Source organism: Pipra filicauda, unplaced genomic scaffold (assembly GCF_003945595.2).
Source record: "Pipra filicauda isolate LSUMZ 115617 unplaced genomic scaffold, ASM394559v2 scaffold33_size4404698_pilon, whole genome shotgun sequence".
NCBI classification, from domain to species: Eukaryota; Metazoa; Chordata; class Aves; order Passeriformes; family Pipridae; genus Pipra; species Pipra filicauda.
Window position 1 is genome coordinate 4,236,245 of NW_024104465.1, and position 27,760 is coordinate 4,264,004.

A 27,760-nucleotide genomic window follows, 5' to 3' on the forward strand; every position below is an offset into this window, starting at 1 on the left:
CTGAGCTGATAACTGGTGCTGGGTGTTGGCCCCTGCCATGTGACTTCCTTGGCTTTCCAGGATGGATTTTGTCCCTGTGCCAGGTAGGACAGCAAACCCCCTTCCTGGCTCCAGAGCAGGCACTGCAGCAGATGTAAGCAGGGATGTGGGACACTACATCTCACTGCCCATGGGAAACCAGGGCTGTGCTTGTGCCTTGGTGTTCCCCTTGTGTGCAAGGAGAACTTCCCTGGCTTATGGCGATGCCTGGTGTGGTCCCTGGGCGTGTGGTTAGCTCAGGTAAATAGGTGCTGCTTGGAAAGGTCTGGAACCAGAGGATTTGTGGGGAACAGACACACTTGCTGCCCTTGCCCCATAGTGGTACCACCCTCGAGCAGTGGGTGAAGCCCTTTAGTTATCCTTGAAGAGGGTGACCTACACACAGCTCCCAGGGGTGTGGGATGTCCTGCTGTGATCAGGATTTAATCCTTTCCAGGTAACATATGGGAGGAGATGAAGGACGAGAGCTTCAGCTTGGACACCCTGGGTGCCTTCAGCACGTCCCCTCTGCACCTCTCCGACTGCGACCTGGGCACCCCCGGCCTCACACCCGTGTCCAGCAGCAGCGACCGCTCCTTCCCAGACCTGCAGGTCACCGGCCTCTACACCACCTACACCACCCTGGACAACGTGGCAGCTGCTCAGTACATGACCCCCCAAGGCAACAAACCCATCCCTCTGCTCTGAGCTTTGCACCCTTCCACAGATCCCAACACCTGGAAGCAATGAGAGCTCCTCCTGCAGACACTTGGGATGTGTCGGCTACTTACAGCGTGAGAGGCCAAAATAAATCAGACTGTGACTGGTAGAACCACTTTCACCTGTGGCAACCCTGAGGAAGGGGCGCAGATACTTGTGTTGTGGGGCTGGTCAGCTCTCCAGAAGGACCTGGAAGGCAGCAGGCAGCAGGTACTTTCACTGGAATGGAACTGAGCTAAAAGTAACCCAGTTAAGAGAAATACATTTAATCTCCCCCGTGATCTGCTGGAGCTGGCTGGTCACCACCTTCGCAAAAGCCAACAGAGTCAACGGGCTGGTCAGCACCGAGTTGGAGCCCAAAATGGTTCATCATGCACCTGGTGAATCATTTTCTCTTAATTTGCCAAATCCCTGTTGCTGTTGAACAAAGACCTCACCCAGTCCCTGGAGACGTTTGCACCACTAACACTTTTCTGACTTAACTGTTGTTAATTTATTGTTCTGAGGTAGGAAAAAGGAGCAAAAATACTAAAGAGGAAAACTCAACCCCATAGCAGACAGCTGCTGTATCTAGATTTAAAAACAAAGTCCTCACCCCTGAGGGAAGTGGTACTACTGAACTATTAAACTGGCTAGAAGATTTTAGGAATTATGCCTATTTTTAGGATTTTTAAAAGAAATAGATTTGTTTATAGTCTTGTGTATTGTGCTTCTGTCTATTCTTGTGCTAGGCAGTATTACTATTTGTAAATTTATTTATATTTATTGTCATGAAGAGAAAAGAAATTATTGAGCACTGTTCAAGTTTTATAATGCTGCAGTACCCTGGTTTACAGCCACTAAATTATTCAGCATCAAAAATACAACCAGCTCATCAGTCTTTACACTACATTACTTTAATAAGCACTTTTGATACTGTGAAACTCCTTTTTTAAAAAAATTCAGAGACCAAATATTGTCACTGTACCATTCATAATAGTCTGTCTTTCCTAATTAACAAAGAAAAACTGATTCTAATGTAGCTTTTTAAAAAACTTTCAAACCCTGCTTTGTTCTTGGTAACATATACTGCAAAAATGTGATGAAACATCTGAAAGTAAGTTGGGATTTAGCATTTAGTCCACTTATACCTCTGTGACCACAGTGATATTTATATGTCAGGTTTTGTCTGTTCCTGTGCATTAATAGAATTTTCCAGTGTCATATCCAGGTGCTCACAGGCTCCTCTCTCCCACCCCCACCCATGGATTAAACCTGGAGGGTGCAGGATGCTGGAGTGACCCAGTGGGCATCTTTTTTCTTGAAAGTCCCTTCTGTGAAGATCAGGGGATAGAAAACAACTGTGCCTGTATCCTCCCAGCACATCCATCCGTGGAAACCTCTTCCCAAGGGTAGGATGCTCCACGTCATAATTTATTGCTCAAGGACAATGTGATTGATGATCATTTGCTGTGACTGGCGTCATCTATGATGTCTGTGTTTTTTAAATAAATATTTCTTAGCACTAAGCCTGGGTCACTGGATGTGCTGGGTGATAACTGCTCTGGTGGCAGGGAGCCCTTGCCATGCTGGGCTTTCCCAAGATTCATTCCCTTTACAGTCACAGTTCTATAGGTGTATCCTTGGCTCAAATCCTCCAGGAGAGTAGGAGTTTACAGGTATTTGGTGCACCCTGTTCCTCACACCTTCTGTAGCCAAATCCCTGAACAAGCTCTGGTGTGGGGGCAGGGGCTGGCAGGAGGGATGCTCAGAGCTGCTCCACACCCAAACAGGTCCTGTGCCACAGGAAGGGGCCAGAGGCACCAGCCCCTGCTCAGATCCACCACGTTTGTACAAGGACAGAAGACACAGAGGTCAGGAATCCTTCCCTGGAGCTGAGCCCACTTTATTGCCCTTGGTTTGGCTCCTGTGCATGAGGATCAGCAGTGACACCTTTCAAACGAGGAAGTTTCTCACAAAGTCCTTCCTACTCCCACCCCAGGACAGGGAGACCTCCCATAGATCCCGGGGGACCCCCAGCCCAGGCATGACCAGGGAGCTGTCCACCTTCACAATACCAGAACTGCTCTTAACAATGTGTCCCATCTTCCACCGCCATCCTGCTCCTCCTTTGTGAGCCAAAGATAACCCTGTGCTGGTGAAATGACACAGCCAGAGGCACTGGAAAGCACATGTTCAAATGTCCTCTCCATGACCAAGATGATTAAAGGCCACCTGAGAAGCAAGGTACAGGTCCAGGCAGGTGACAAGTCACCCCGTGAGCTCTTCTACCCTCCTGTGCTTCAGAGGAGGAACCAGGTCACTGAGGCAGGAGCACCTGGAGCTGTGTCCTCCCTCTTCTCCATCTTCCACAGAAGCCAGAAAGGACATGAAATGGGTGAGAGGAACAGTTGGTTCAGTCAGTGGTGGATCCTTTCACATTCCCACTGCAACAGCTCCCAGATGAGCTCACTTAGGACGTTTCTGGCCATCAGCTACTCGCAGTCTCATCTACTCTTCACCCTCCAACAAGGGGAAAGACAAGACAAGTTGCTCCTCCCAGTTTCTAAACCATCAGTTGAGGCTGCTGCTCACAAGATGCTCATTTCCTTGTGTTGGTGCCTGGGCAGCTCCTTTGTCCTGCTCCCTGTGGCCTCTGGGCCAGTAGGTTTGAACCTCCAGCTCTGTCCAGTCTCATAACATGTGTCTGACCTGGTGTTTGTTTTAAAGATCAGGGCCAGGCTTTGCAACTAAAACACAGCAAAAGATCTTAGATTCTTATTAAAACCAACTTCTGCACCAGGTCCAGACTCCAGGCTTGGCTTGGGACAAGTTTATCTTCTGCCAAGTTGCCCCTCTGGTGAACACCCCCGTGCCAGAGGGGCCTCTGCATGGATGGCAAGACCATCTCCATGGCTTAAAATACAAACACTGGTGTCCTTTATTTAGGCACGTGAGGAAGAGTCCAAGGCTTCAGTTCCAGGGCTGAGGAGCCATGAGGGGAGGTGAGGCTGTGTCCTGGTGCTCCTCCTGCCCCACAGGGATTGCCCTGGGCAGCACCAGCCCTGGCTCAGGAGGGGTCATCTGTGTCCACCGTGGACAGGAGATGGGCCACCTGGGCCTTCTGGGCACCGGTGATGTGCTGGGCCATCTGCACCATGCAGTCCATGGTCACCTCGGGGTTGGCCTGGAGCAAGCTGCAAGGCAGATGGGAGAGGGCAGCTGGTTGGGAGGCTGAAGGAAGAACCACCTTCTCTGCACCCCCTGCTGTTCCCATGCCAGGGATCAGCATCAGCCTCCTCCTCCCAGCTCCCATGGCCCCTCACCTGCGGATGTGTTTGAGGATGTAATCCCTCCTCAGGTGCTTGATGTTCTCCCTGATGACTGACTGGGTGCTGTCATCCTCCTGCATGTGCTTCTCCAGCCACTCCACCACCACCTGGTTGTTGTCCCAGAGGTAGCCCTGTGGAGAGCAGCACAGTGGGCAGGGGGTCCTGCTGCCTGCACAGCCTGAGCCCCCCCCTTCCTCCTGTGGCCTCAAAACCAGGCAATGGGCATTTCCTTCCCAGTCCTGCACATATGGCATGGCACAATCCCCCACTGCCATGTTCCAGTCACGGGGTAAAAGGTTCAGTCTGAAACCATTGCAAACTGTTTAAAATGCCAAAAGTTAAGGTAAAACACATTTCCTTTGCATGTCATCACTTCCTGGCTCAGCAAGAACAGGACTGGCACAGCGACATGTGTGTGTCATTTGAAAGCAGCTCAAATGCAAAGAACCCAAGTCTCTCATCTGCCCTGGGAAGCCCTGTCATGGTAAAAAGTGTTTATTTGGGGACCACCTTGCTATTGCTGAGCACCAGCACCCAGCTGGGGTCACTTAATTTGGAGAGACATCCCCAGCCTCAGGGCTGCTCAGCTGCCCACCCGGACACACTACCTTCATATATTAAAACCTTCAAGGAGGCACCACCAAAATATCTGAGTGATGGGAGAGCAAGGTGAGAGCCCTTGGGACGCCCAGAGGGTGTCTCAGGAGGTTGGGGCAGGAGGTACCTTTTCAGCTCCCTCCGTCTCCATGAACCAGCGCCGCAGCATGGACTGGATGTGGATGTGGCTGAGCTCGCTGTTGGCCTTCAGCACCTCCGCTTTCACCCCCTGCTCCAGCAGCAGCCGCCGCAGCCGCCAGTAGAGGAAGGAGCGGGCATTCCTCCACTCCAGGATGTCCTGCAGGAACAGGCACAGCCGGGTTTGCCTTTGCAGGAGGAGGAGGAGCCGATGTGCTCGCCCATAGCTCCGGATCGAGGGCAGAGGGCAGTGCAGGGGCAGGAACAGTCTGCAGTGCAGGGAGCTGCAGACCCTCGGGAGGGGATTTGCCTCCTGCCTTTGTGCCGCTACCGCAGAAATCCCTGCCCCGAGCCCTTCCCCTGGCCTGGTGTCCTTCCAGCTCACCGTGATGACTCCTTTCTCCTGCATGCGGCCCGGGGTGTCGTGCAGGTCGGCGAAGCGCACGGCCACCTGGTGGTACACGGGCAGGAGCAGCTCCTCCCTCGCCTTCAGCTGCTTCTCCAGCTCCTTGCGCTGCGCCTCCGACAGCTCGGGGTTGCCTGGGGGACACACAGTGCTGAGCAGTCCCAGCGGTGGGATCCCAGGCACCGCGGGATCTGTGGTCCCTCTGTGCTGCCACATCAGTCACTCCCACTGGGAAACGGGGTGCCGTGTCCCTTTGCTTTGGCACAGTTACACCAGAGCCCAGCCACAGAGGCTGTGGCCACGAAGGGGTCATACCATGTTTGGTGTCTGCCACAAGAGAAGGGAGGTGGCATTTGCAGGACTCTGTGGGACTATGTTGTGGCAGGATGGAGGGACATGGGGGCAAGGACCACCCAATGCATTGGGTAGAATTCAGCATGGCCATTGCCATTCTTCATCTCAAAGCATGAGAGAAGACCTCAGCCCCAGCCCTAGGAGATACAGGTGTTCTAAAGTACCACCATAGCCTCTTGGCAGGCATGGTATCAGAAAAGCCATGAAGAATTTTCCCAGAGGAACACTAAAGGATTTCCTGGTGATTGCCATCATAGTGCTTAAGCCTCATTTTTTAATTTACCACCACCAATGTCCTGAAATCCCCTCCCCTTACCCATCTGCTCAACAAGCTTGGTATAGACTGTATCAATCCTTCTCATGGTCTTCACCAAATCCTTCTTCCTGAACTTAATCTCCACTGTTCCTCCAGGCTCCAAAATGCCTCCCCTGAAAGGAAAGTTTGGTAAAGCAGAGACTGCTCTTCATAGAGAATAAATCCTGGGAAAAGAGAGGCAGCTCTCTTTTCTGAAGATTAGGGAGAGAAAACCTAAAAGGATTTTGCTTCCAGTGTGGGATTCTTGTCTACCCTGCCACTCACAGCTCACTCCAACATGCAGGTTAGAGAAAAGGCCTCCTGACTGCAGAACTGTTTTACTCGCCCACAGCCTTTGCTGGAGGCAGGAGGGTATTCCAAGGAGACACCTTGGGGATATCCCAAACCTTTCCATTATTCTATGACACCTGCCACGCTGCTCTGCAAGAACCTTGGAACTTGTCACTGATGGCTTTGAAAGGGTTAAAACCAGATATCTCAAGTGGCAGAAGGTCCCTGCCAGGGGACTGTGGCTCTGCAGCCCCCATTCCCCAGCTCTCCCTTCCCCGCACAGGGGCTGTGGGGGACACCCACGTGTTTGGGGTGCTGACCTGCTCTCCTTGTCGGCGTAGAGCTCCACGTGCAGGGGGTTGATGGTGGAGTCGATGACCACCCAGGAGCCCCCCCTCAGCTCTGCGTGAGGGGGGATGTAGACCAGCACAGGCTGCCTGAAATCCCGCAGGCTGTCCACGATCAGGGCGCCGAACTTCAGCATTTGGTCGTACATGTCTGAGAGCCAAAGGGACTCAGTGGCTGGGTGACACCACTGCCATGGCCAGGCCACTGCCCCGGCCTCCTCTAGCTGCCCAAAGCCACCTTCTCTATTGGAGATACAAACAAGCTCCCAAAAACCAGCCCAGCAGGGAGCTGCCAACCTCTGGGACTTGGATCCTGCAATGCCCCAGCCCAATCCCATATCCCAGGGTGGTGTAGGCAGAACCCTGGTAGGCTGGGACAGCCCAGGACCCCGTGGGATGGCAAGGGTGCTGGCAGTATGTCACAGCATGGGAATCTGGGCATACCAAGCATGGATACCTTTCATGCCGCTGGAGAAGCCTCTCCAGTTGGCAAAGATCATCAGCGGGAGGTGCTCCCGGTTGAAATCCCGAATGGCCTGGGCTGTTTTAAAGGCAGAGTCTGGGAACCAGACCTGCCCAGCCTGCTGGATTATCTGGAAAAGACAGTGAGCAGCAGCTCTGAGAATGTGCCAGTTCTTCCCAGCACACCACACTGTAGATCAGCAGCACATGGTGTGAAATAGCTGAAAGGATACAAACTGACCGAGCACCCTTGATTTCACCAGAATTAAGAAAAATCCAGACATGCCAAAGAATTCCACTAAGCTTTTTCCCTGCTCTCCCCTCCAGCCTCCTCTCAGGTGCTGCTTGGCCTCACTAAGGTCTCCCCACACACCTTTGCCTCTGAGTCCAGGTTGGCGGGGTCCGCAGGGATCGTCACCTCCACAGTGCGGGTCTCAACAGCGATGACACCCACAGGGAGACCCCCCAGCCTGCAGCAAGGCAGGGTGGTCTCAGCAGAGGCCACTTCCCCTCCATGCTGCACCCCAGGCCCACTACAGAGCTGTTCCCCCCTCCACCATCCCAAGAGCAGTGCCAGGGCTCTAGTGTGCTTGGCTACACATTCAGGTTCCCTGCCCCAGGCTCTGTCCCCTGCTCCCGGCAGTACCTCGCTCTGCCAACCACAACTGTCTGAGCCCACGGCTTCATGATCTCCATGAAACTGCCCTGGTCGAAGAAGCCACTCTGCCAGACCCCCTTGAGACCTGTGGAGCACAGGAAAACATGGAATGGTGCAAGGGTGAGCACTGAAGGGCTCCCTGTGCACAACCCATGGAAAAGAACACCTTCTGCACCAGGACAGGGGGAGTGCACCTGCAAGCTATTTTTGGGAGCAGTGTTGCAAAGGTCTTGGGCTGCCCCCACTTACTTGGATGGGGTCTCCCTGCCAGCATCCACCTGGGGTCGTAGGGGACTTTGGAAGGGATAAAATCAATTTCTCTTTCAACGGGGTCACTTATGGCAGTGACGGGCACAGGGCTCTGGTTATCCTGCAAGGGAGACCCCAAAGGGCAGGTCACCAGCCAGTCATGGGGTAACATCCCCCACATCACCACCCTGCAGCACCCTCCTACCTTGGGTATGTACGAGAGCCACTGCAGGATTGTGTAGACCCCCTCAAAGTCATCTGGGACGGTGACGTGGGAAACGCCGTTGTTGTGCATGATCTGCACTCCTCCCAGCTGGTTATTGGAGGTGTAAACCTCCCGGCCCAACACCTGCACAGAGTTACCAACAGAAACAGATGGGGCTCTGCCACCACAGGAGCTGCTGCCTTGCTCTGTTTGTTAATCCACACCTCTGCACAGACACATTGCCTCTGGTCTGAGGCTGAATTTCCCCCTCTGTACAGGCTGATGTTAAAATGAAGGGATCCTGCTTCCGTGCACAGGTTTAGTGCAGCAGGTTTGAAATCAGCTCAAACCAGCGTGATTTTGCTCAGAGATGGGTCCTGCCCCTGGGGCTGGAGCCCAACAGTCCCTGAGGCAGCTCATCCATCCCACCCTGCCCCAGGAATGATGCCCTGGTCCCTAAAACAACATTGCAAAGCTGTGGGGTGACATGGTCTCCCTGCTCAGTGAGACCAGCACAGCTGCAGCTCCTCCAGACAAGGTCCCATGAGATGACGAGCAGGGAGATGTCACCTTTTCCCACGGGACAGGGAAGGAGCCCACACAGGGAGCGGTGTGAGGGACAGTGCCATGGAGGACACACAGCTGGACTCAGTACCTTATTGAGAGCCGTGACACCCGTGAGGATGATGTGGGAGTTCTCCACCTGGATGACACGCTGGCCCAGCCTCACCAGGTAGGCGCCAATCCCAATGGCACGACAGGTCACCTGGGCACACACACAAGGACACGTGGGGTCACTGGGGGCAGAGGGTGTAGGATGGATCACAAACACCTGGAGAAGGATGCTCTGAAGGGATCTGATCCTTGTTGCATCCTGTTATCCCCTCCAGAGGCACCTTAAAAGCGAGCAGGAGAGAGGGGAGGAGCAGGGGAGGGGCCCCAGCAGTACCATGCTGATGGTCACTATCTCGTCGTAGGCGCGGGAGGACTCCCCAGCAATGGTGCCTGCAGCTCTCAGGTTTTCCACCCCAAATCCATTTTCCTTCCCGATTATGTCCAGGAGGACATACCTGCAGGGAAAGCAGAGCCATGGTGTGGGTGGGAGCAAGGGAAGAACTCACCTGTGTAATGTGTCTGTCAGGATGCTGAGCAAGGAGCTGGGAGATGCATCATGGCAGGATATAGGGCAGGGCTTGAGGTGTCTCTGTGCAACCCAGGGGATACCAGGGCTCACCTGGACTCACCACCTTCCTCCACGTGTTCACAGCGCACCGAGTTCATAGTGCTGATCCTTGCGTAGTCCTGGGGAGTCAGGTACAGATACCTGAACCCCTGAAAATGAAGAGCAGGAGGATGAGTTGCAGAACACCCAATGCACACACTCATGAGGGACATGGCCCCTCTCCAAAACCACCCCGGGCCCCCACTGAGCACCACCAGTGGCTGAGGGACCAGGGCTGGACAGAGCTTTATCTGGGGAGAGTTGAAGGAACCGTCCCTGTGGTGCTGGGCGCGGGTGTGAGCTCACTCCCCGTTCTGATCCCACAGCTTGATGTCCCAATTTAGCCCTGGTCCTTCCTTCCCCAGCTAAGTCCTCCGTTGTTTTCTGTGCTGCGGGGGGGAGGTGCCCACACACCTTGTAGGGCTCGGCAGGGTCCACCCAGGCCACCTGGAACATTTGCTTGATCTCCTCGGCAAAGCCGATGCGGGCGCCGCTGTTGGCAGCGATGTAGACGCGGGGGATTCCCTCAGCCCGTGCCAGCTCCGAGGCCCTCAGGAACACCAGGTCCTCCTCGGGCCCGAAGGAGCCGATCTTGTATGTGATGTCATTGCAGATGAGCACGATGTCCCGGCCTTTGGGATACTCGGGGGTCTTCAGCTTCATTTTGAAAGCAACCATCCCCACCTGCCCCGAAACAGCACAAGGTACAGAATTCTCCAGAGAATCACAGAATCATTGAGGTTGGAGAAGACCTCCAAGATCATGGAGTCCAACCTTGATCGATCACTACCTTGTCAACTAGACCAGAGCACTGAGTGCCATGTCCAAGAGACATGGGGCTGAGCTGCAGGTGCATTAACCAACAGACAAGACGCTTGAGGAGCATCTCCTGAGCTTTAAATGCACTGAGCCACCAGTCATTCCCACCTGCTTCCCCCCCCATTCTCAAATCATCCCCCACTACCTCATTCCCTCCAGGGACCCTGTTCATCTGCACGAGGTGTCCCTGTGAGTCCAGCACCAGTTCAGTGTAAGTCAGGATGTCCTTGGGGTACTGTTCTGAGGAGCCCCACAGTTTGAAGAGAGCCTGCAGAGACACAGTGCTTGGGATGAGCTGGTGCAGGGGCCAGGCAGCTCCTGGGATATTGCCCAGCACAGACACACTACTGCAGCAGCCTGGGACTGGGGTGTCTGGGACTGGGAGGAGCAAAACTCTGTGTCAGAGGGGTGACTGGAACTGGGAGGAGCAAAACTCTGTGTCAGAGGCCCCCAGTGCTGCAGCCCTCCTTGCATGAGGCCTCCTGGTTCACATCCTCCATGAGTGCAACCACAGCAAGTTGCAAGAATCATCAAATCCTTGAATCGCTTGGGTTTGGAGGAGACCTTGAAGACCACCTAGTTCCAACCCTCGCCACAGGCAGGGAGAGCCAGGAATTCCAAGAACTAGGAGTTGGTTTAGAAATATTTCATATAACCAAAAATGTTGCGGTTTGGGCTCTTTTCCTTTTCTCATTGTCTAGGTCAGGGGAGGGGGGCCTTTTCCCCAGATGGGAATATTTAGGAAGGGTGAGGTCGAAGAACAAATGCAATAATTCAGAGCTCTTTCTGCTCAGCCAGACTCACCTGCCTGATCATCTCTGGGAAGTCATACACGTAGGTGGTGCCCAAGGACTGTGCCTGGAACCGCTTGGCCTGGAGCAGGTCCTTGGTGACGTAGGGGGTGTTGATGAGCATTCCATGCTGTGGCCCCTGCTTGTCTCCATATGACTGGAACATGATCTGAGGAGAAGGGCAGAGTGTTGGCTGCCTTCTCCCAGTGTCATGGTGAGTCTTCTGCTGGAGCACTCCTGAGCTCTGCCTGGCCAAGGTGCTTGTGCCTGTGTCCCAAGCATGATTTTCCACCCCACTCTTTGCTATTGAGGGGTCAGTGTCACACTGCTGTGCTGCAAGTAGCAGTGACACCATAACCTTCACCTCCCAGACCCAAAACTGTCTGACCATGCACCAGCATCACCCCAAGGAGTACAACTGAATGGGGCTCAGAACATTTTGGAGCAAAGTATGACCATGGGGAACTCAACTGGATGCAGACAGAGGGGAGTGAAACCAGACCAGTCCTGGGAATGCCGTTGGAAGTCTGGGGGCTCTGGACAGACCAGCATTGCAGATGCACAAGGAGTTTTGCAGAAGCCCCCCAGAGCTCTGCCATAGCCAGCAGTGCTCAGGCAGTCATGGCCGGGTTCTTGCAGCTGGAGCTGTGGTTACTCACATTGCCAGTGCTAGGGTCCCTCACTTCCTTGTAGAGGCTGATATCCAGGTAGTACCCGGACTCGTTGGTCAGGAAGAGGCGGATGGGGATGGCGGTGGCAGTGGGTGTCAGGCGGATGTTGATCTTCACCTCAGCCTGCAGGACCCGCAGCTTCCAGAGGCGGCTGCCGTAGCGCATCACCATGGAGCGCACCGACTCCTCGATCTGGGCATGGGATGGCACACGGATGGGTTGGTGGCTCCAAGGACAGCACTGCCCGCAAGTGCACAATGCCAGGGCTGGAACAGCCCTGTTGCACCTCAACCCCAAACAGCTATTTTGGATTTGCTTTGGAGAGCCCCTTCCCTCTTCCCCATCCCCACAGCCTGGTACTGACATCCAGCCTCTCTACTTGGGGGAGGAAAACAGCTGTGGGTTGGCTGCCCATCCCTGCAGTGGTACTGAGCACAGGGGTGACAGAACCTCCCGTCTGCAGATCAGCAACGCGTAAATAGCAGGAGGCAGAATCCTGAGGAACACACCTTGGAGGGGTCCATGATGACGTTCGGGACGAAGTTGAGGAAGATGTGGTTGCAGTCGGTGCGGACGATGGTGTTGTTGAAGGCCACCTCCAGCTCATCCATGGCCTCCAGGAGCAGCCGCTCACCCTCGTTCTGCAGGTACTCGAAGGAGGCCTCCTGTGGTGGCCCAGGCAGCTCAGTGGTGCCCAGACCACCCCTGCACCCGAAACATGCCCACCAGGGACACCCGGCACCGCCTTGCCTTGGTGATGAGGTCGGAGTGGCGCACAATGGCGCGGATGAAGAAGCGGTAGTCGGTGGTCTCGGCGCCCGCCCGCACCTTGGCAGCCCCCAGGTACAGGTGCATCTTGTGGTTGGCGCAGGGAATGGCCGTCAGGTCGAAGTTGCGCATGCGGCTCAGCTCCAGCTGGAAGGCGAGCGCCGGCTCCAGGTGCCGGTAGATCCGATCCTCTGCAAACTGCCCCGGCACGGCCATGAGCCCGTGGTGAGCCAGCACTGAGCCGGTGGTGAGCCAGCAGCACCGGGGCTCTGCTCCCACCCACTCTTACCTCGTCCCTGGCTCTGAACGTGAAAAACTTTGGGAATTCTCTCTAGAAAAAAAGGGAGAGAGAGGATAACATGAACAGTCCTTGGCATGCAGAGGATTGTTCTGATTTTCAGTGGATTCATTAAAAGGGAAAAACCTTGCAGGCTTCACTCCCCAAAGGGAAAAGGGCTAGGAGGAATTAATTGGATTAGACTTTAGAAAGAAATTCTTCCCTGTGAGGGTGGGGAGACCCTGGCACAGGTTGCCCTGATGAGAAGCTGTGGCTGCCCCATCCCTGGACGTGTTCAAGGCCAGGCTGGATGGGGCTTGGAGCAACGTGGGATAGTGGAAGGTATCCCTGCCCATAGCATGGGGGTGGAATGGGATGTGCATTAAGGTCCTTTCCAACACAAACCACTCTGTGACTTTATAATGATTCTATGATGCCTTTTAAAGGCAGCTTAAAGCTATGTAGTGGCCCTGCAGGAACCACATTACTGGAGATATGAGCTACATAAAGGCTGACACAGGAGATAAATCACCTATTGAATCACTCATTAATTAATTCCCAGCTCCTAATGCACAATGGGTTCATCCATCCCTCAGTGCTGTATAAGGTATTTAGAGATGTTGGAGGCTCAGTTGCACTCACCTGCTGGGCAATGAGGAATGTGATTCTCCGGAGACCACAGTCCACGAGGATATTTTTCTACACAGAAACAGAAGATTCCACCAGTCACGGGAGCACAAGCATCTCCACCAAGGGAGCAAACAAAACCCAAGCTATAGCATTTTGGTGACCCCCACGTGGAGATGAGGTAGTGCCATGGGGTACAGTGCCCCAGCTTGAAGGCTCTGCAGAAAGGGGGTCCAGCCCCAGTGACAGACCTTGGACTGGGCAAAGGCCCTGAAGATGGGCACCAGCTTCTCATCTTCCACATGGTCAGCTGAGCAAAGCGCGATGTTGAGGATGTGGATCGGCTCCTCTCGGATGTTCTGGCAACAAAATCCACCAGTCAGCCCCAACCAGCAGCACCACTGCCAGACCAGCACCACCTGGGGGGGCCAGCAGCAGCACTGTGCCCACCTTGGCATCCTCCTCTTCATAGATGGTGGCTTGTGCCTCGCTGATGAGCCCGCTCTCCGACGGAGAGTTGGCAAAGCAGGAGATCACTTCATCGAAGTTCCTGCCCAAACAGCAGGGATGGGGTGACCAGACAGCACATTGTGCCCACCCTTGCCTGAGAGGACAGCACCAGGTGCCCACTTGGCAGGGACACAGGTACCAGCACAACAGCCCAGGGTGTGTGCCAGCTCCGCCAGCCCATGGCAAACCCACAGCTCATGAAACACAGCTCTGAGTGCTGCTGTGTAATGAGCAGAGATGTTTAACCTGGGCCATGTAAGCTTTAGCCAGGTCCCACATGTCCCCAAAAGCCACATCATGTCCCCACCAGGTAACTGTCCTACTGAGAAGACCCAGCCTCCAGCTGTGATGGGAACTGGAGCTGCCTCAGGCACTGCCCAGCTGCAGCTCTTCCACCCTGTTTTGCTCTCCAACAACAACAGTGGCACCCAAAATGCACGAAACCAGCCAGGCATGTCCCTGCACCCTCACCTTGTGAAGTCCTCAAATCTGCTGAAGGCCACCATGACTCCCATCCGCTGGCTTGGGGGGGAAAAGCCGCTGTCCATGAAGAGCTCAGTGCTGTGCCGGGCCAGGTCAGGGTTGGAAATGCTGATGGGGACAGCCATCCTGCCAGGGGAGCAAAGCAGCTATCAGCCAAGGGGAGAGGCACCTCTCCAGGGTCCAACCAGGACCATGGAGGTCCCACATGGGCCCCTGGCCTGGAGAGAGCTCATTCTGCTCCACCAGCAGCGGGACAGCGCAGTGAGCAGCTCCTGCTGAGGGTCCCTGTGCTTCACATGGAGGGAATGGTACAAACCCGACAGCTTTGCAAAAAGAACCATGCCCAGGGGAGCGCGACCCCTGTACCTGTTGGGGTGGGAGGAGGGCAGCATGAACTGGAACTCCACCAGGCAGGTGCCATCCGAGAGCTGCCGGTGCTGGAGGCTGTTCAGCTCATAGGCGATGTAGCCCCGCCGCACATACACCTGAGGGGGATGCAGGAGGTACCACCATGCCCTTGCTTCCCCCACTCCCCCCTGTGCCATCCCCAGATCCCCCGTGCCCCCTGCAGCCCCCCAGCCCTCACCTCCAGCGCTGCCATGCGCACCACCCTGTTGGTGTGGTAGAAGAAGACGGGAAGCACATCGAAGATGGAAGTTTCTGACAGGATCAGTTTCTGGGGGAAGAAAGCAGAATTTAGGGCAAGGATGAAGCGGGACCACTTTGCCCCATCACAGGATGGGGGAGGCACGTTCCAGAGGGGTCCCTCAATGAGGGGTGAGCAGGACTGGCAACTGGGATGCCCTGGGACAGCCAACCCACCATGGGGTCACAGACAGAGCCAGACACAGATCCACATGTCAGTTCCCTGCCAAATGCAGTGTAGAACAGGGGATGGAGACTGGCAGCACTGGAGTGCACCCCCTCCTCTGCTCCACACAGCCACTGCAGCAAGGCTCTGAGTGCTTTTTTGGCTATTTTTAAGATTAAACCACTTGCAGCCAGACCCCCTCCCCAAAGCCACCCGAATTCCCTCATGAAAAATGCACAATTCCCAACCTTGAGGTTCTCAGGGCAGTACTCGTGTCCATACATGTCGATGGCAGAGATGAAGATGGACTCCACCTGGTTGTGCCGCAGCTCGTAGGAGGGCATGTGAGAGGCAATGAGCACCTGTGAGGGGAGAGGTGGAGCTGGAGTGAGGGGCACAGGGCTGGGGACAGGGTTGGGATGGCACCACGGGGTGCTCACTGACCTGCCGGGCCCTCAGTGCCACTTTGGAGTGCTCGGTCTTGCTGAGCTGTGTCAGCTCATGCAGGATGGCCGTCAGCTCGTCTGTCAGCGTGGGGTCACGGCCACAGAGCTGGTCCTGCAAGGCCACATCAGCACAACTCGGCTCAGGCATCTGGGATGGATTCATCCCAAACCCCAGCATCACATGGGATGCCTTTATCCTGCACGGGATGGCTTCATCCCAAAACCCAACCCCACACAGGCAATGGGTATAAAACCCAAGGCACTAAAATAGTGCAAGATGCTCTTTGACCCAAGTGACCCATGCAACAGAGGGGAGATAATTAAAATAAAGGGACAAAATAAAGGGATAATGAGGTAGGAATGGATACTTGAATGCAAACCCCAAACCCTGGGATGCATTAAACATAGGAGCAGAAAAGCTGTTTCCCATGTGTCTATTTCAAGGATAAAGCACAAGGCTGTGACAACTGTGGCCATCCTGCAGCGATACAGAGCTGCCTCGGCACACAGGCAGCCTGCCACTAGCCTTTGCTCCTGGAGTCTCAGGCATGGGCTGTACTCACAATTAACATGATCACCAGCATGTTCTTCTTGGCCACCTGGGCGTGGGAGAAGATGCTCTCCAGCACGGGGTTCATGTCGGGTTTACACTTCTCCCGCAGGCTGATGACACACTTGTCATAGTGAGCTGTGGGGCAGGGCATGGTGAGCCCTGCAGCCCCCCAGAGCCCCATAGGCCTTAACCCAGAAAGCCCTGAGCCCTCACCATGCTGGAACTGTGTCTCTACTTGCAGGTAACGCCTGAGCAGGTCCAGCACCACTGTCTTCATGTAGCCCCGGATGCCACTGCGGTACCTGGGGACCAAAAACCCCACTGTGCTGCAAGGAAGTGGCCATGGTGGAGGGACCAGGGGGTCACAGACAGCACAGGGCTCACCTCTGCACCAGCTGCACCAAGCTCTGTGTGTTCATGAAGAAGACCTCCCGCTCAGCCTTCCTCTGCAGCGTGGCCGCATGGGTGTCCAGCACGTTGGCAATCTGTGGGGAGAAGGGACAGGCTCTGGGGTGGCTCAGGGGCACAAGGCCACCAGCTCACCCCTTCCCTGGGGATGGGGCTGCTGCACCTGGAGCCTTTCCCTTGGTCTTTTTCTCCCAAAGTGAAAAATGCTAAGTGGCAAATAAATACAAAACAAAGACACAGATAGAAACAAATACACAGATAGAAACAAATACACATAGAAACACACATATTTCCCTCGCCCCTAAGATCTCGGTAGCACAAATTCAGGGAGAAGCTCCAGTTAAAAGGAGTGGGGCAGAGCTGGGTGCAGCCCCTGTGGCGCTCACCTGCTGGCTGGGGAAGCGGCAGAGCACCGAGGTGATATTGCTGGCATACTGTGCCATCACCTTTCGGATGGACTTCTCCACGGACAGTGGGATTCTTCCCGAAATGCTTGTCATGATCTCCTGCAGCTCCAGGAGGGGCAGGGCGGGGTCCCGCAGGGTAGTCATCAGCTGTGCCACCCATTCCTTCACCTGTGGGAGCAGAAGCTGGTGCTGCCCGCTCCCACCGGCACTGTTGGGCTCGCCGCTGTGGCAAACACGTGGCAGCAGGGCAGGACACCCGGCACATGGCACCCACCTTGGCCTTGAAGTAGGGCTCGGGCAGGCAGTACCCATTCATGATGTTGGTGAGGTTGTCCAGCACGTTGCGGAGAACTTGGTGCTGCTTCTCGCCGGTGATGGGGAGGGTCTGCTGGGCTGGGAGCCCCCCTGTGAACAGCTGCGCCTGGAGAGGGCACAGGGAGGTGGCCTGACCTGTCCTTGCTGACCTGGGACAGACCCTCCCCAAGAGCTGCAGCTGCCCCAGAGGAAGCAGCACGACCCCTCCAGTCTGATTTGCATTAGATTCAGAGGAAGCACTTGACATTCAGGTTCATGGCTGTGCCAGTGCCTCATCAAGCTAAACGTGCAGAAAACCTGGAGATTTTAGTGCTTTAGATGCACATTTTTAGTGTATGTGAGCCTTTGCACACCGAGTAAGCACGTGTGGGACACTGAAACAGAGCAATCCACATGCAGCAGTGCTTAAGCTCCAGCACAGCTGGCTAAGGGACATGGCATGACCCCCCGAGGCACGGGGATCCCCGTGTCGCCCCAGTCAGGGCAGCTTCTTCACTTTGTCCCTCAGGGTGCATTCCCGGGATGCCAGCTGGGAGCAGGCAGGAGGGGACAGCAGCGTGGCAGGGCCCCCGCAAACTCACGGGCTTCACTTTGCTGGGATCATCGAGCCGGAGGCGAGCGATGACACAGCCAGCCTCCAGCAGCGCCCCCGGCCGCTTGATGTAGTGCACTCGCCCGGCCTCCTCCACCGTCAGCGTCATGACGATCTTCATCACCTGGGCGGGGGTAAGACCGTAAGCGTGACAGCAGCACCCCTAGGCTGCAGATCCCACGAGCATCGCGGCAGCGTGGGTGGGTTCCACCTTTGCTGTTCCCCCAGCTGCTCCTCCAGCTTTTCTGCAAAACTCACCTCAATTTCTGCAAAAACCTTCCCCTTGTCCACGTGGCCACCGTCTTCCACCACGTACTGCAGGAGCTTCCCCGCGGAGGGCGAGCGCAGCACCGTTGGGTCCTTCTCCTTCTCGAAGGTGCACGTTTTGTTGCCGATGGTGATCCGGTACCTTAAGGAGAGGGAAAGGTGTCACCAGCCAGCTGTGGGTCAGCGGGGATGGTTGATGGGGCCCTGTGAGGAGGGGGGTACCTGTCAATCTCCTCCTTCATGTAGGTGGTGTAGCTGCAGCCATTGTAGGACAGCAGGAGCCCGCCGTCGTTGAGCCGGTGCACGTCTATCTCGATGTGCGTGTGGTTCATGATGACCACGTACGTCGTCAGCGACTGGCGGGCGACCTGCGGGCAGGGAGACCCCTCAGTGCAACCCCAAAACACCACAAGGGTCGGGCTGGGGGTTGCTGGGGTGGCAGAGAGTGAGGAGCATCTCTCTGCACTCCGTGCAAGGGCCAGTGCCACGGGATGGGGCTGTGCAGAGGCAGCAACCTCCTCAGGCTGCACCAAAGAGCTGGTTTAACTCACAGACCAAAGCTGGGTTAACTCACAGCCCAGAGCTGGTACAATTCACAGCCTGGAATTAGTCTAGCTCACAGCTCAGAGCTGGTTCAACTCACAGCCCAGAGCTGGTGTAACTCATGGCTCACCTGCTGCTTTCATTGTGAGTAGGGAGTTTTGCATGAAGTTCAACTAATTGGGTTTAAAAGCAAGAAAAGGAAGTCTTTTAATAAACTTAAGGCAACAGGGTGTATGAAACTGTCTAGTTAAAATGAGGTTATTAAGGTTATGAGGTTATTAACCTCCATTTTTATGCTGCACTGTTTTAAAGGACCTTTGTCCCTGAGGGCAGAAATAGGTCCCTGTCCCTGTGCAAGTGCTGTGGCCAGTTCAGGGGGAGCACAGCCCTGTCCTCACCTGCAGGATGTACTTCACACCCTCGTAGATGAGCTCCACATCGACAATGTTCAGCAGGGAGGCTGCTGGCAGCACCTGCCCCCTGGAACACAGCGGAGGGGTCAGGCACCACGGCATTCCTTGCCTCTCCAAGCGTTGGGATGCAGTGGTGCTGTTGGGACATGTAAGCTTCCAGCTGGCTATGGGAGGGAACAACAGTGACTGGAGGGGACAAGTGTCAGCTTTAAATGACCCACATGAGCACTATGTACAAACGGATCTGGAGGGAGGCCAGGCACTAGGAAAACACTCAGATAAGGTGTGTGGGAGAGCCTGGGCACCCTCCAAGGCCAGAGGAATAACCTTGATATTCAAAAACAAAAGCAAGCTGCATCAGCCAAGCCACTTTCCCTTGAAAGCTGTTTTCCCAGCCTCAGGAAATCTTTTCCACTCTCCAAACAGAGTGATAGCAAAGGAACCAGAGCTGTGAGTCACAGCAGATCCCCATCCCTGGCTCTCACAGAGCTACTGCCACTAGACGTGCAAAGCTTTTGCAGCAAAAATGGAAGGAAGACGGTCCAGGAGAGCAACACTCAGGTCTCCACTGTGGCTGCCCCATCCCTGGAAGTGTTCCAGACCAGGTTGGGCAGGGCTTGGAGCAACCTGGTCTAGTGGAAAGTGTCCCTGCCCATGGCAGGGAGATGGGAACTAGATGGTCTTTAAGGCCACTTCCAACCCAAACCATTCCATGACATTCACTCCCTGTGCCCCCCTCCGGGTAGCCCCCACCCCACACCTCTCCAGCGTGTGCAGGAAGTCAGTCATGCACGTCCTGAAGGCAGCATCCGCCACATTCAGGGCACCACAGACAAGCCCCAGCATCGTGTCCGGCTTCTCTGCCTGAGGGGGGCAAAAATAACAGGGTTTGGGTCCTAGACCAGGAGGGGAGTGGTGACCCCAGAGACCCCTATGTGCCCCACCTGCACTTTCTCGGCGATCAGATGGTCCAGCCAGCCTGTGTGTATCTTGTTGTTCTGGAAGCTCTCTGTCTCCAGCAGCTTAATCAGATACTCCACTGTGGTCCGGAAATCCCCACGGATAGACAGCTCCTTCAGGGCAACCACCATGTTCCTTTGGGGAGTAAAACCCTCCATTACTGACCAAGAATACAGTACTTGGCTTTCAGCAGAGGAAACAGGGGAGCCACGGGGACTGGGACGATGAGCTCCTGAGGTGATGAGCTCCTGAGCCCTGGGCACCTTCACAGAATAGAATCACAGGATGGTTTGGGTTGGAAGGAACCTTAAAGATCATGCCATTCCACCCCCCATTCCACCCCCCCGCCATAGGCAGGGACATTTTCCACAAGATCAGGTTGCTCAATGCCCTGTCCAACCTGGTCATGAAACAGTCCTGGATGAAACAGGTCCACAGTCAGAATTCTCTTAATAAAACACTTAAACACTCAAGATGGTCTCGCTACATGTTGTTCAATTCCTGAATGGACGCTGCCATTCCCAGGCACTCAGCAATGCTCAGGACATCACTATCATGTGTCCTTGAGGATCAGGTTAATAAACTGGGGCCATAGCACCACCACAGTCCTAAAAACTCTGGCTTTGGCCAGACAGCCCTGACAGCACAAGCCAGCTGCTCAGCACAGTGGCACTGTTCTGGGCCCCTTGGATAAAAGCCACTTTTTCCAGCTCATGCGCTGATTGTGACTCTTCCTGAGGACACCACCCCCTCCAACACATCCTGCCACACTCACGAGATGGCCTCCTCCCGGTTCTCTCCCCAGGAGAAGCAGTGCCCGAACTGGGAATCAGTGAACTCGTGCAGCCCCCCGGCCGCTGCCACACTGAAGTACCCCCAGACGTTCTTGCTGCTGCGGAAGTTCAGCTCCTGCACCGTCCCTGAGCTGGGCTTGAAACCCTGAGCCAAGACAGAGCAGGGATGGAGGAACTAGGACTGAGACTCATGCAGTGAGACAGGGAAGGGGAACCCACATGGGGAACTCACATGAACATTGTCTGGCTGGGGAGGACCATGCCCAGATCAACCCCACAAATGGCAGGGTCCCCTTGTCCCCACATGTGGGGCTGGTGCGCGAGGCCCCGACCCCAGCTCACCTCCTCGGGGTTCTCGCTGGTGATCCGGGCAGCAATGACGTGGCCTCTGGGCACGGGGGGGTTGGTGGGGCTGTGGAAGCTGATGGGGGTGTCCCCCCAGGGGCTCTCCCCGTACAGCACCCGGATGTCTTTTATCCTGTGCAAGGGAACGCCCATCGCGATCTGTGTGAGAAACAAGGGCTTGAGCTGCCAGAGCAAGACTTCAGCATCAAAATTAACACTGGGAGACATTGATAGGTGATTTGAATGCAAAGCTCCCAGAAAATGCCATAGGAGAAAAAAGGATGCTACATCACTTCCACTTGTGCCTTTCATCCTGATATATGGGACAGGTTTCCTGTGCCAGGCTCCAGCCCAGCACTCCTCTCTAAATCACTAAATCCTCTAACACACCTTGGATTTCCCCGTGTGTGCAGATACCTGCAGCTGAGCCGCTGGGAGGTTCACATCCGCCACCATCTCCGTGCACGGGTGCTCCACCTGCAGGCGCGGGTTCAGCTCCAGGAAGTGGAAGCTCCCGTCCTCGCTGTACAGGTACTCCACGGTGCCCGCGCTCACGTACCCCACCATCTGGGCCAGGCGGACGGCACACTGCAGGACAGGGGAGACCCCGCAGGGATCAGGGAATCAGGGGAGACCCTGGCTTGGAAGGGACCCACAGGTATCATTGACCCAGCCACTGGCCGTGCATAGGACACCCCAAAAATCCCACCCTGTGCTTGAGAGTCCAAATGCTCCCTGAACTATGTCAGGCTTAGGCCTGTGACCATTGCCCTGGGAAGCCTGTTACAGTGCCTGACCACCCTGGACAGGGAGTCCCTGCTGGGCTCGGGGGTCCTTCCCTTCCTTAAAACCCCAATAAACCCAGCAAGAACCAGACCACTCAGTTTCCCACTAAAAGCTCGTGCTGCCCCAAGACCAGGCCGCCCACCTTCTCCATGACCTTGGTGACAGCAGGGGCCGCGATGGTGGCCGGCGCCTCCTCGATGATCTTCTGGTGCCGGCGCTGGATGGAGCAGTCGCGGCCAAAGAGGGAGATGGCATTGCCATACTCGTCGGCCAACACCTGCACCTCCAGGTGCCGCGCGTGCTGCGCCAGCTGCATCAGGAAAATGGGCGAGCCGGGCGCCTCCGCCTGCACCTGCAGCGGGGAGAGGGTTGTGCTCTGCCATCACCCCCCAGAATTCACCCCAGGAGGGAGGCAGAGTTCAGGAAGAAAGTGGGAGATGCCCAGGGTGGGAGCAGGACCTGCTGTGTGCCCCAGGGTGGGATGGGGACAAGGATGTGGGTTCTGGGCACCTCTTACCTGACGGAAACAGGCACCAAATTCCTCTGCTGCCTCCACTTTTCGGATGCCTTTGCCCCCACCGCCTTCTGCTGCCTTGATCATCAGTGGGTAGCCAATCCTCATGGCCACCTGAAGAGGGACAAGGGCTGGAGTGACCACAGCGCTTTGGACCCCAAACCACCACCCCAACAGCCCACACAGCTCCATACATCCCTGAGCAGGATTGCACCAAGCCACTGCCATGCAGAGTGACAAACTGCTGCTGCCACAGACTTGTGTCACTGTCACATGTGCTGGAGGCCACAAGGGCCAGGGCAGGCAGGCTCTGAGGAGAAATCACGGTGGGCAAGAGACAACCAGCTGCCCATGGGCTCAGTGTTACCTCCAGGCCTTCCTCCAGGTCCTTCACGCAGCCCTGTGCGTACGTCTCCAGGGGGATGCTGATCATCTGCTGATGCTTCTCATCCTCCTCAGACCACTGGGCCATCAGACCTGTAGGCATGACCAGAGCTATGGTCACCCCCAGGGTGGCACAGCTGGTGGGGCATCCTGGCTGTGCCCAGAATGCTGGGGATTCTGCATTGGCACACACCATTTCCCATTTCCATGCATCCCATCTCCAGAAACCCCTCTGCCCAAACCAACAGCTGCAGTGGGGTCCCCAATACCTGCAGCCAGCCACCCCAATCTTGGTGTTTGTTCAGGGGGCAAAGAAAGGCAGGGAGAGGGAGTGGGGGAGCAGGGAGGATGTGGGGGCTGTGAGGGGCTCTTACCACTCCCACTCCATGGCAGCGTGGGGATCTCCAGCGTCTGAGCCACGATGGTGGAGGCGACTTTGTCCCCCAGTGCCCACATGGCATCACTGGGGGGACCTTCAGAGAGGAGGGAAGGGGTGAGGGGTTCAGCCCAACCCTATAGGCCCATTCCCATCATATGGAGGCTGCAGGGAGCTGCTCCCCACTGAGTCAGCACCACCAGCCCTCCTGCAAGGAGCGGAGGCATGGGAAACACTCCCAAACCTACTGCCCAGTTCAGGATGGAGCTCAACCCTTCTCCAAGGGGAGCCCAGGCTGACCCTGGCTGGGAATCCCATAAGGTTTACTCCCACCTAACATTCCTCCATGAACACTGCATCAGAATTACAGGGAAAACTCAGAAAACAGTGGGATTCCTGGGAACGTTGCAGGAAACCAGCCTGGGGTCTGCCACTCTGCAGGGTGGGAATGCCAGAGGCACCAAAGGGGCATTCCCAGTGCAGTGTCCCTGGGAGTGAGAACGTGTGCACACACCAACCCAACACTTGCTGCTCCCTCCAGGACAGGGAAGCAGTGAGACCTTACCTAGGAAAGCTATCCCATTTTTCTGCAGGAGTTCTGGCAGCTTGTGGTTTTCCGAGGCATGTCCCCAGCCAGCCCACACCGCCTGGCACATGGAGATGGAGCATTGGGAATGTTACCCATTGGCCACACGCTGTGCCCAGCTCCTCAGCACACAGGGACATCACCCATTTTGGGGTGGCCCCTCTGCCCAGCAGCTTCCCTTGGCAAAGAAGTGGGAGACACATGAGTGGCCACTACCTGGACTGGGATCCGTTTGGAAATGTCCACAATCAGCTCCACGTTGGCGTAGTTGTTGTTGTTGGTCCCACCAGGGACGGGCACATAGTGATCTGCCATCTTGATGTACTCTGCAAGACAGCACGTGGGGGTGCTGGGAGCCAGTCCCATGAGCTGCACCTCCCCCTCAAATCCTCCACCCCGGCGAGGCTGGAGGGGAGGAAAATTATTTCCTCCCAAATTTGACTGCACAGGAGGAAAGTCTGTGACCCTGGGCTATGCAGATTCCTCACATCCCAGGCAGGAAAGAGCTGCCCCCACTCAGCCCCAGGCAGGGAACTTCCCTCCTGGGATGCTTCCAGGAATTACCTGCGTTAGCCTTGAGGTCCTCAGGGGTGACCATGACCACGAAGCGGATGGTGCGCTCGTTCCGGAACATCTCGTATGCCCAGCGGCGGATGGAACGCATGCACTTCACGGCAGCGATGCCATTGTTGGCAATGAGGACCTGGGGATGGGACAGGGAGTGGCAGGGTGGACCTTCTCCTTGTTGCTGGGGTGCAGGACTGGAAGTATGGCCCCCAGGGACGGCAGCAAGGGGACAAGCGATGGGTGTGAGGCAAAGTAGGGTGGATGTGTTAACCGGGCACTTCCTGACAGTACATCCTGGCAGAGGAGGAGGCTCCTCAGCAGCATCTCTATGTCTGGGGAATAACCAAGGATGGGACTTCAGCCATTGTTTGTGCCCACCAGCCAAAGCCTCTGCGTGGTGTTCCCTCTCCCAGCCCATGAGAAGCTGGGCGATGAACAGCTTTGGGCTGCCCTGGGCTGCCATCAGTCTGAGTCCAATGGACATGGGACTCTTGGGCAGTGCTCAAGGGTGTCCCTGTGAAAAGCAGTGACCCCCCCCCCCCATTTCCAGGCAGGGGCTTGTGGGGACAGACCTTCTCGATGACGCGGTTGCCCCCAAAGCGGGTGACGAACTCTGCCGGGGAGGCGACGGAGAAGTCCCGCTGCAGATCCATCTTCCTGTGCTCATGGCCCGGCTTCGGCAGGTGTGTCCCGGACATGCTGGGCCTGCGGTGGGATGTGGTGGCTGTTACTGATCCCATAGCCACCCCAGTGTGCCCACAGCCACTCCAATGAGCCCACAGCCACCCCAGTGAGCCCACAGCCATGCCTCTAGGCTGAACAGGGCATGTTCCAAATCCCATGGCACAAGCACCCAGCTTCTGAGGGGTGCAGCCAGGCTTGGGCCTTCCCATGGCTCTGCCCAGTTTTAAGCAACTTCTAATTCTAAAGCAGGTTCACATCCCCCCTCATAGCTCAGCCAGATATTTCGATGTTATTCCATAAGTGAGCTATAAATAAACAAAGGAGGGAGGACCACCCCCGGAACCCCCTCAGACAAGCAGATTTTGTACAAGTAGCACTTGGCACATTTATTTTAAGAGGATACATGCAAACCCCTCTGGGATGTTGGCAAATGTCCCAGTCTCTGCCTGCACTCAGGGTATTTTCTGAGTAGCTGGAGCACCCCATCGGACAGTGCCAGGTTTATCCGCCCTCCCTCAGCCCCGAACCCACCACAAAGCCCATCCCCTCCTGAAAACCACAACAACCCTGTCTATAACATGACTCAGGCAGGACATAAGGACATTCCTTGTATGTGGAAGCACAGAGAAGCAGCAGGGATAGCGCTGGCAGCTCTGTGAGCCCACCCTAAACCCAGCACAGCAAGAGCCACTTCCAGGCTGTAGTGTCATAACACGTCCCCACAGCCAAAGAGGTGTTATTTTTAACCCAAGCAGAGCAGCCAGAGGAGCTGGGCAGCAGAACTTGGTTTCCAGTTGTTCCTGCTGGCCCTCAGCTGTGCTCCCATGGGAGCTGACTGGTGCAGACCAGCAGAGAGCTGCCCCACAGCCCTGACAGTACCAGGAAAAGTCACTGTGAATTTGCCCAAAGCTCATCTAGTTCTCATCAATTCATCAAAAAACACCAAAGAGCTACTTTCATAGACTTGCAGGAACAGCACAGGAGCATCCCACATACTCCAGTCCTGCAGGGATGTGTTTCCCCACATACAATACCAGGAGTGTCTTAGCATCGCCCCATAGCAGAAGCAAAGTGACCCTGGCAGCAGGACTGGGGCCCTTCCATCCTGTTTGATATCCAAAACAGTGATTTTGGGGAAGCACCTCCTGCCCTGGTTGTTGCCACGCTCATGCACACGGTGCTGCTGTCACACAGCGCTTGGGGACACCGGCTCTCCCTGGGGTTCTGCCCCAAAGGGAGTTGGAGGGGGACATTGACTTGAGGGACTCAAGAAGCTTGTGCACTCCAATTTTAGTACTAGGTTCCCTGAGAAATGCATCCACCATTGCCATCCTGGCCATCCCACTGCATTCCCAGCCCCAGCACCATACCTGATGCCCCTGGAAGGCTCCAGCAAGGTGGTCATAGCGGGGGACTCGGGGATGGTGCCCCCCACCCCAGCCAGGCTGCTGCGCCGCCGGCCCACCCTGAAGGCCGTGGTCATCACCTCGTCATCAGAATTGTCATCAAAGGAGCCCAGCACAAACTTGGCGAGGGCCGGGCGGCGCAGGGCAGCGGGGTTGTACACGGCCAGCTGCTCCTGCTCCCCGGCCACGGCTTTGGTGGCCCTTGGCGGTGGGTGGGGGTCCGGGGGGTTCACTTGGGATGGAGGCTTAGCTGTGGAAGACTGCTCCGGGGTCTGCTCCAGCTTCTCCTCCACCTTGCATGGAAGGCTGGACATTGTGGCCCCAATGAGCAGCACCAAAAGCAGCAGGAGAAGGGCAACCAGTAGCATTCACCAGCCCTGGGAGAGGGGGAGAACCTCAGTCATGGAGAACCCAAGCCCCTCATCAGCTGGAGTCATGGCAGTAACCCCCCAAACACAACGGCCCCTTCCCCATTCCTCCCCACTCCACAGCCCCCGCAGTGCCAAGCCAGGCATTACCAGGGTGACCACAGGCTCAGCCAGAGCTGTTTTTCCTGCTCAGAGCAGGGGAAGCTGTGAGGGGGCAATGGGGGCACCAGAGCAGGGGGAGCTGTGAGGGGGCAATGGGGGCACAGGAGCAGCTCTGTGAGGGGATGATGAGGGCACCAGAGCAGTAGAAGCTGTAAGGGGATAATGGGGGTACAGGAGCAGGAGCTGTGAGGGGTGACGGGGGCACCAGAGCAGGGGGAACTGTGAGGGGACTACAGGGGCACAGGAGCAGGGGGAGCTGTGAGGGATGAAGGGGGCACCCACTGGAGCAGGAGGAGCTGTGAGGGGGCAATGGGGGCACAGCCCCACTCTGAGGGGCTGACATGGCCTCCCACCCCCCAGCCACTGGCAGCACCCTCAGGAGGGCAGCAAGGCCACCCCACCACCCCCAGCCTGGCCCCTCAGAGATGGGGGGGCCTTAATGGAACCCACAAATCTCTACAAGTCAGGTCGATCATCCCCATCAAACTGGGGATGGCAGGGAGTGAAAACCACCACGGCCCCCTCAGCCCCGAGAAAGGTCACTCACCATCAGTGCCGACCCGCGTGTCCCCTCACACCGACATGGACAATTCCAGCTGCTCTCCCGGTCACGCTGCTCTCAGTGATCACTCCCTGTGTCCATCTGTCCCGCCCGGGCTGAATCCCACCCGCTGCCAGGGCCACTCCGCGGGGGAAGCACGGCCCAGGCCCCCCCGGGGTGTTCCAGTGGCGTCTCACACGTGACAGTCACGTCAAGCACAAATATTTCCCCGCTAACGTGTCTGGAAAACTTCTGCTGGAGATGAGGGTGGAAAGAGGGAGGGAGGGCCCAGGACACCCGATCCTTGGGGGAC

At 56.1% G+C, this 27,760-nt stretch overlaps 2 protein-coding genes across 4 annotated transcripts in view; one reads left to right on the forward strand and one right to left on the reverse strand.

Moving 5' to 3' along the window:
• Positions 1-2,246, forward strand: part of FOXN4 (forkhead box N4) — a 17,225-nt gene extending 14,979 nt beyond the window's left edge. For both annotated transcript variants that reach the window (XM_027711264.2, XM_039384195.1), the window contains exon 10: positions 476-2,246. In XM_027711264.2, coding sequence (XP_027567065.1) covers positions 476-726 — 251 coding nt within the window. In that variant the 3' untranslated portion in view covers positions 727-2,246. The remainder of the gene's footprint in view (positions 1-475) is intronic.
• Positions 1,362-27,602, reverse strand: ACACB (acetyl-CoA carboxylase beta). Of its 2 annotated transcripts, XM_027711260.2 has the most exons (53): positions 27,454-27,602; positions 26,341-26,753; positions 24,859-24,991; positions 24,284-24,422; positions 23,936-24,045; positions 23,699-23,780; positions 23,132-23,230; positions 22,741-22,850; positions 22,377-22,487; positions 22,002-22,211; positions 21,491-21,661; positions 21,071-21,232; positions 20,710-20,873; positions 19,919-20,069; positions 19,735-19,838; positions 18,960-19,041; positions 18,241-18,386; positions 18,010-18,160; positions 17,741-17,875; positions 17,119-17,265; positions 16,824-17,012; positions 16,414-16,514; positions 16,243-16,331; positions 16,040-16,164; positions 15,475-15,588; positions 15,279-15,392; positions 14,806-14,895; positions 14,586-14,704; positions 14,208-14,345; positions 13,677-13,776; positions 13,478-13,585; positions 13,242-13,298; positions 12,612-12,653; positions 12,305-12,520; positions 12,064-12,219; positions 11,543-11,746; positions 10,897-11,052; positions 10,238-10,360; positions 9,688-9,957; positions 9,286-9,383; positions 9,001-9,121; positions 8,707-8,817; positions 8,052-8,195; positions 7,847-7,967; positions 7,586-7,682; positions 7,313-7,409; positions 6,935-7,070; positions 6,451-6,628; positions 5,861-5,973; positions 5,170-5,324; positions 4,774-4,944; positions 4,044-4,180; positions 1,362-3,914 (listed from the first exon to the last, which is right to left on the reverse strand). In XM_027711260.2, the coding sequence occupies exons 2-53, from the start codon at positions 26,742-26,744 to the stop codon at positions 3,788-3,790; spliced, it is 7,128 nt and encodes a 2,375-aa protein (XP_027567061.2). In that variant the 5' UTR covers positions 26,745-26,753; positions 27,454-27,602; the 3' UTR covers positions 1,362-3,787. The 2 variants fall into 2 exon arrangements, with proteins under 2 accessions (XP_027567061.2, XP_039240128.1); XM_039384194.1 differs by lacking the exon at positions 27,454-27,602 and having other exon boundaries at positions 26,610-26,649.
• Between the last annotated feature and the right edge of the window lie 158 nt (positions 27,603-27,760).

What these genes read in the sequence shown, in the direction of transcription:
- ACACB (XM_027711260.2), bottom strand. Translation starts at nt 26,744, where the DNA reads ATGCTACTGGTTGCCCTTCTCCTGCTGCTTTTGGTGCTGCTCATTGGG. An exon ending in GCCGCTTCCCCAGCCAGCAG is followed by an intron (nt 16,515 to 16,823) that starts GTGAGCGCCACA and finishes TTCTCCCCACAG; the next exon opens with ATTGCCAACGTGCTGGACAC. An exon ending in TCATCATGGACCCCTCCAAG is followed by an intron (nt 11,747 to 12,063) that starts GTGTGTTCCTCA and finishes TCCCATGCCCAG; the next exon opens with ATCGAGGAGTCGGTGCGCTC.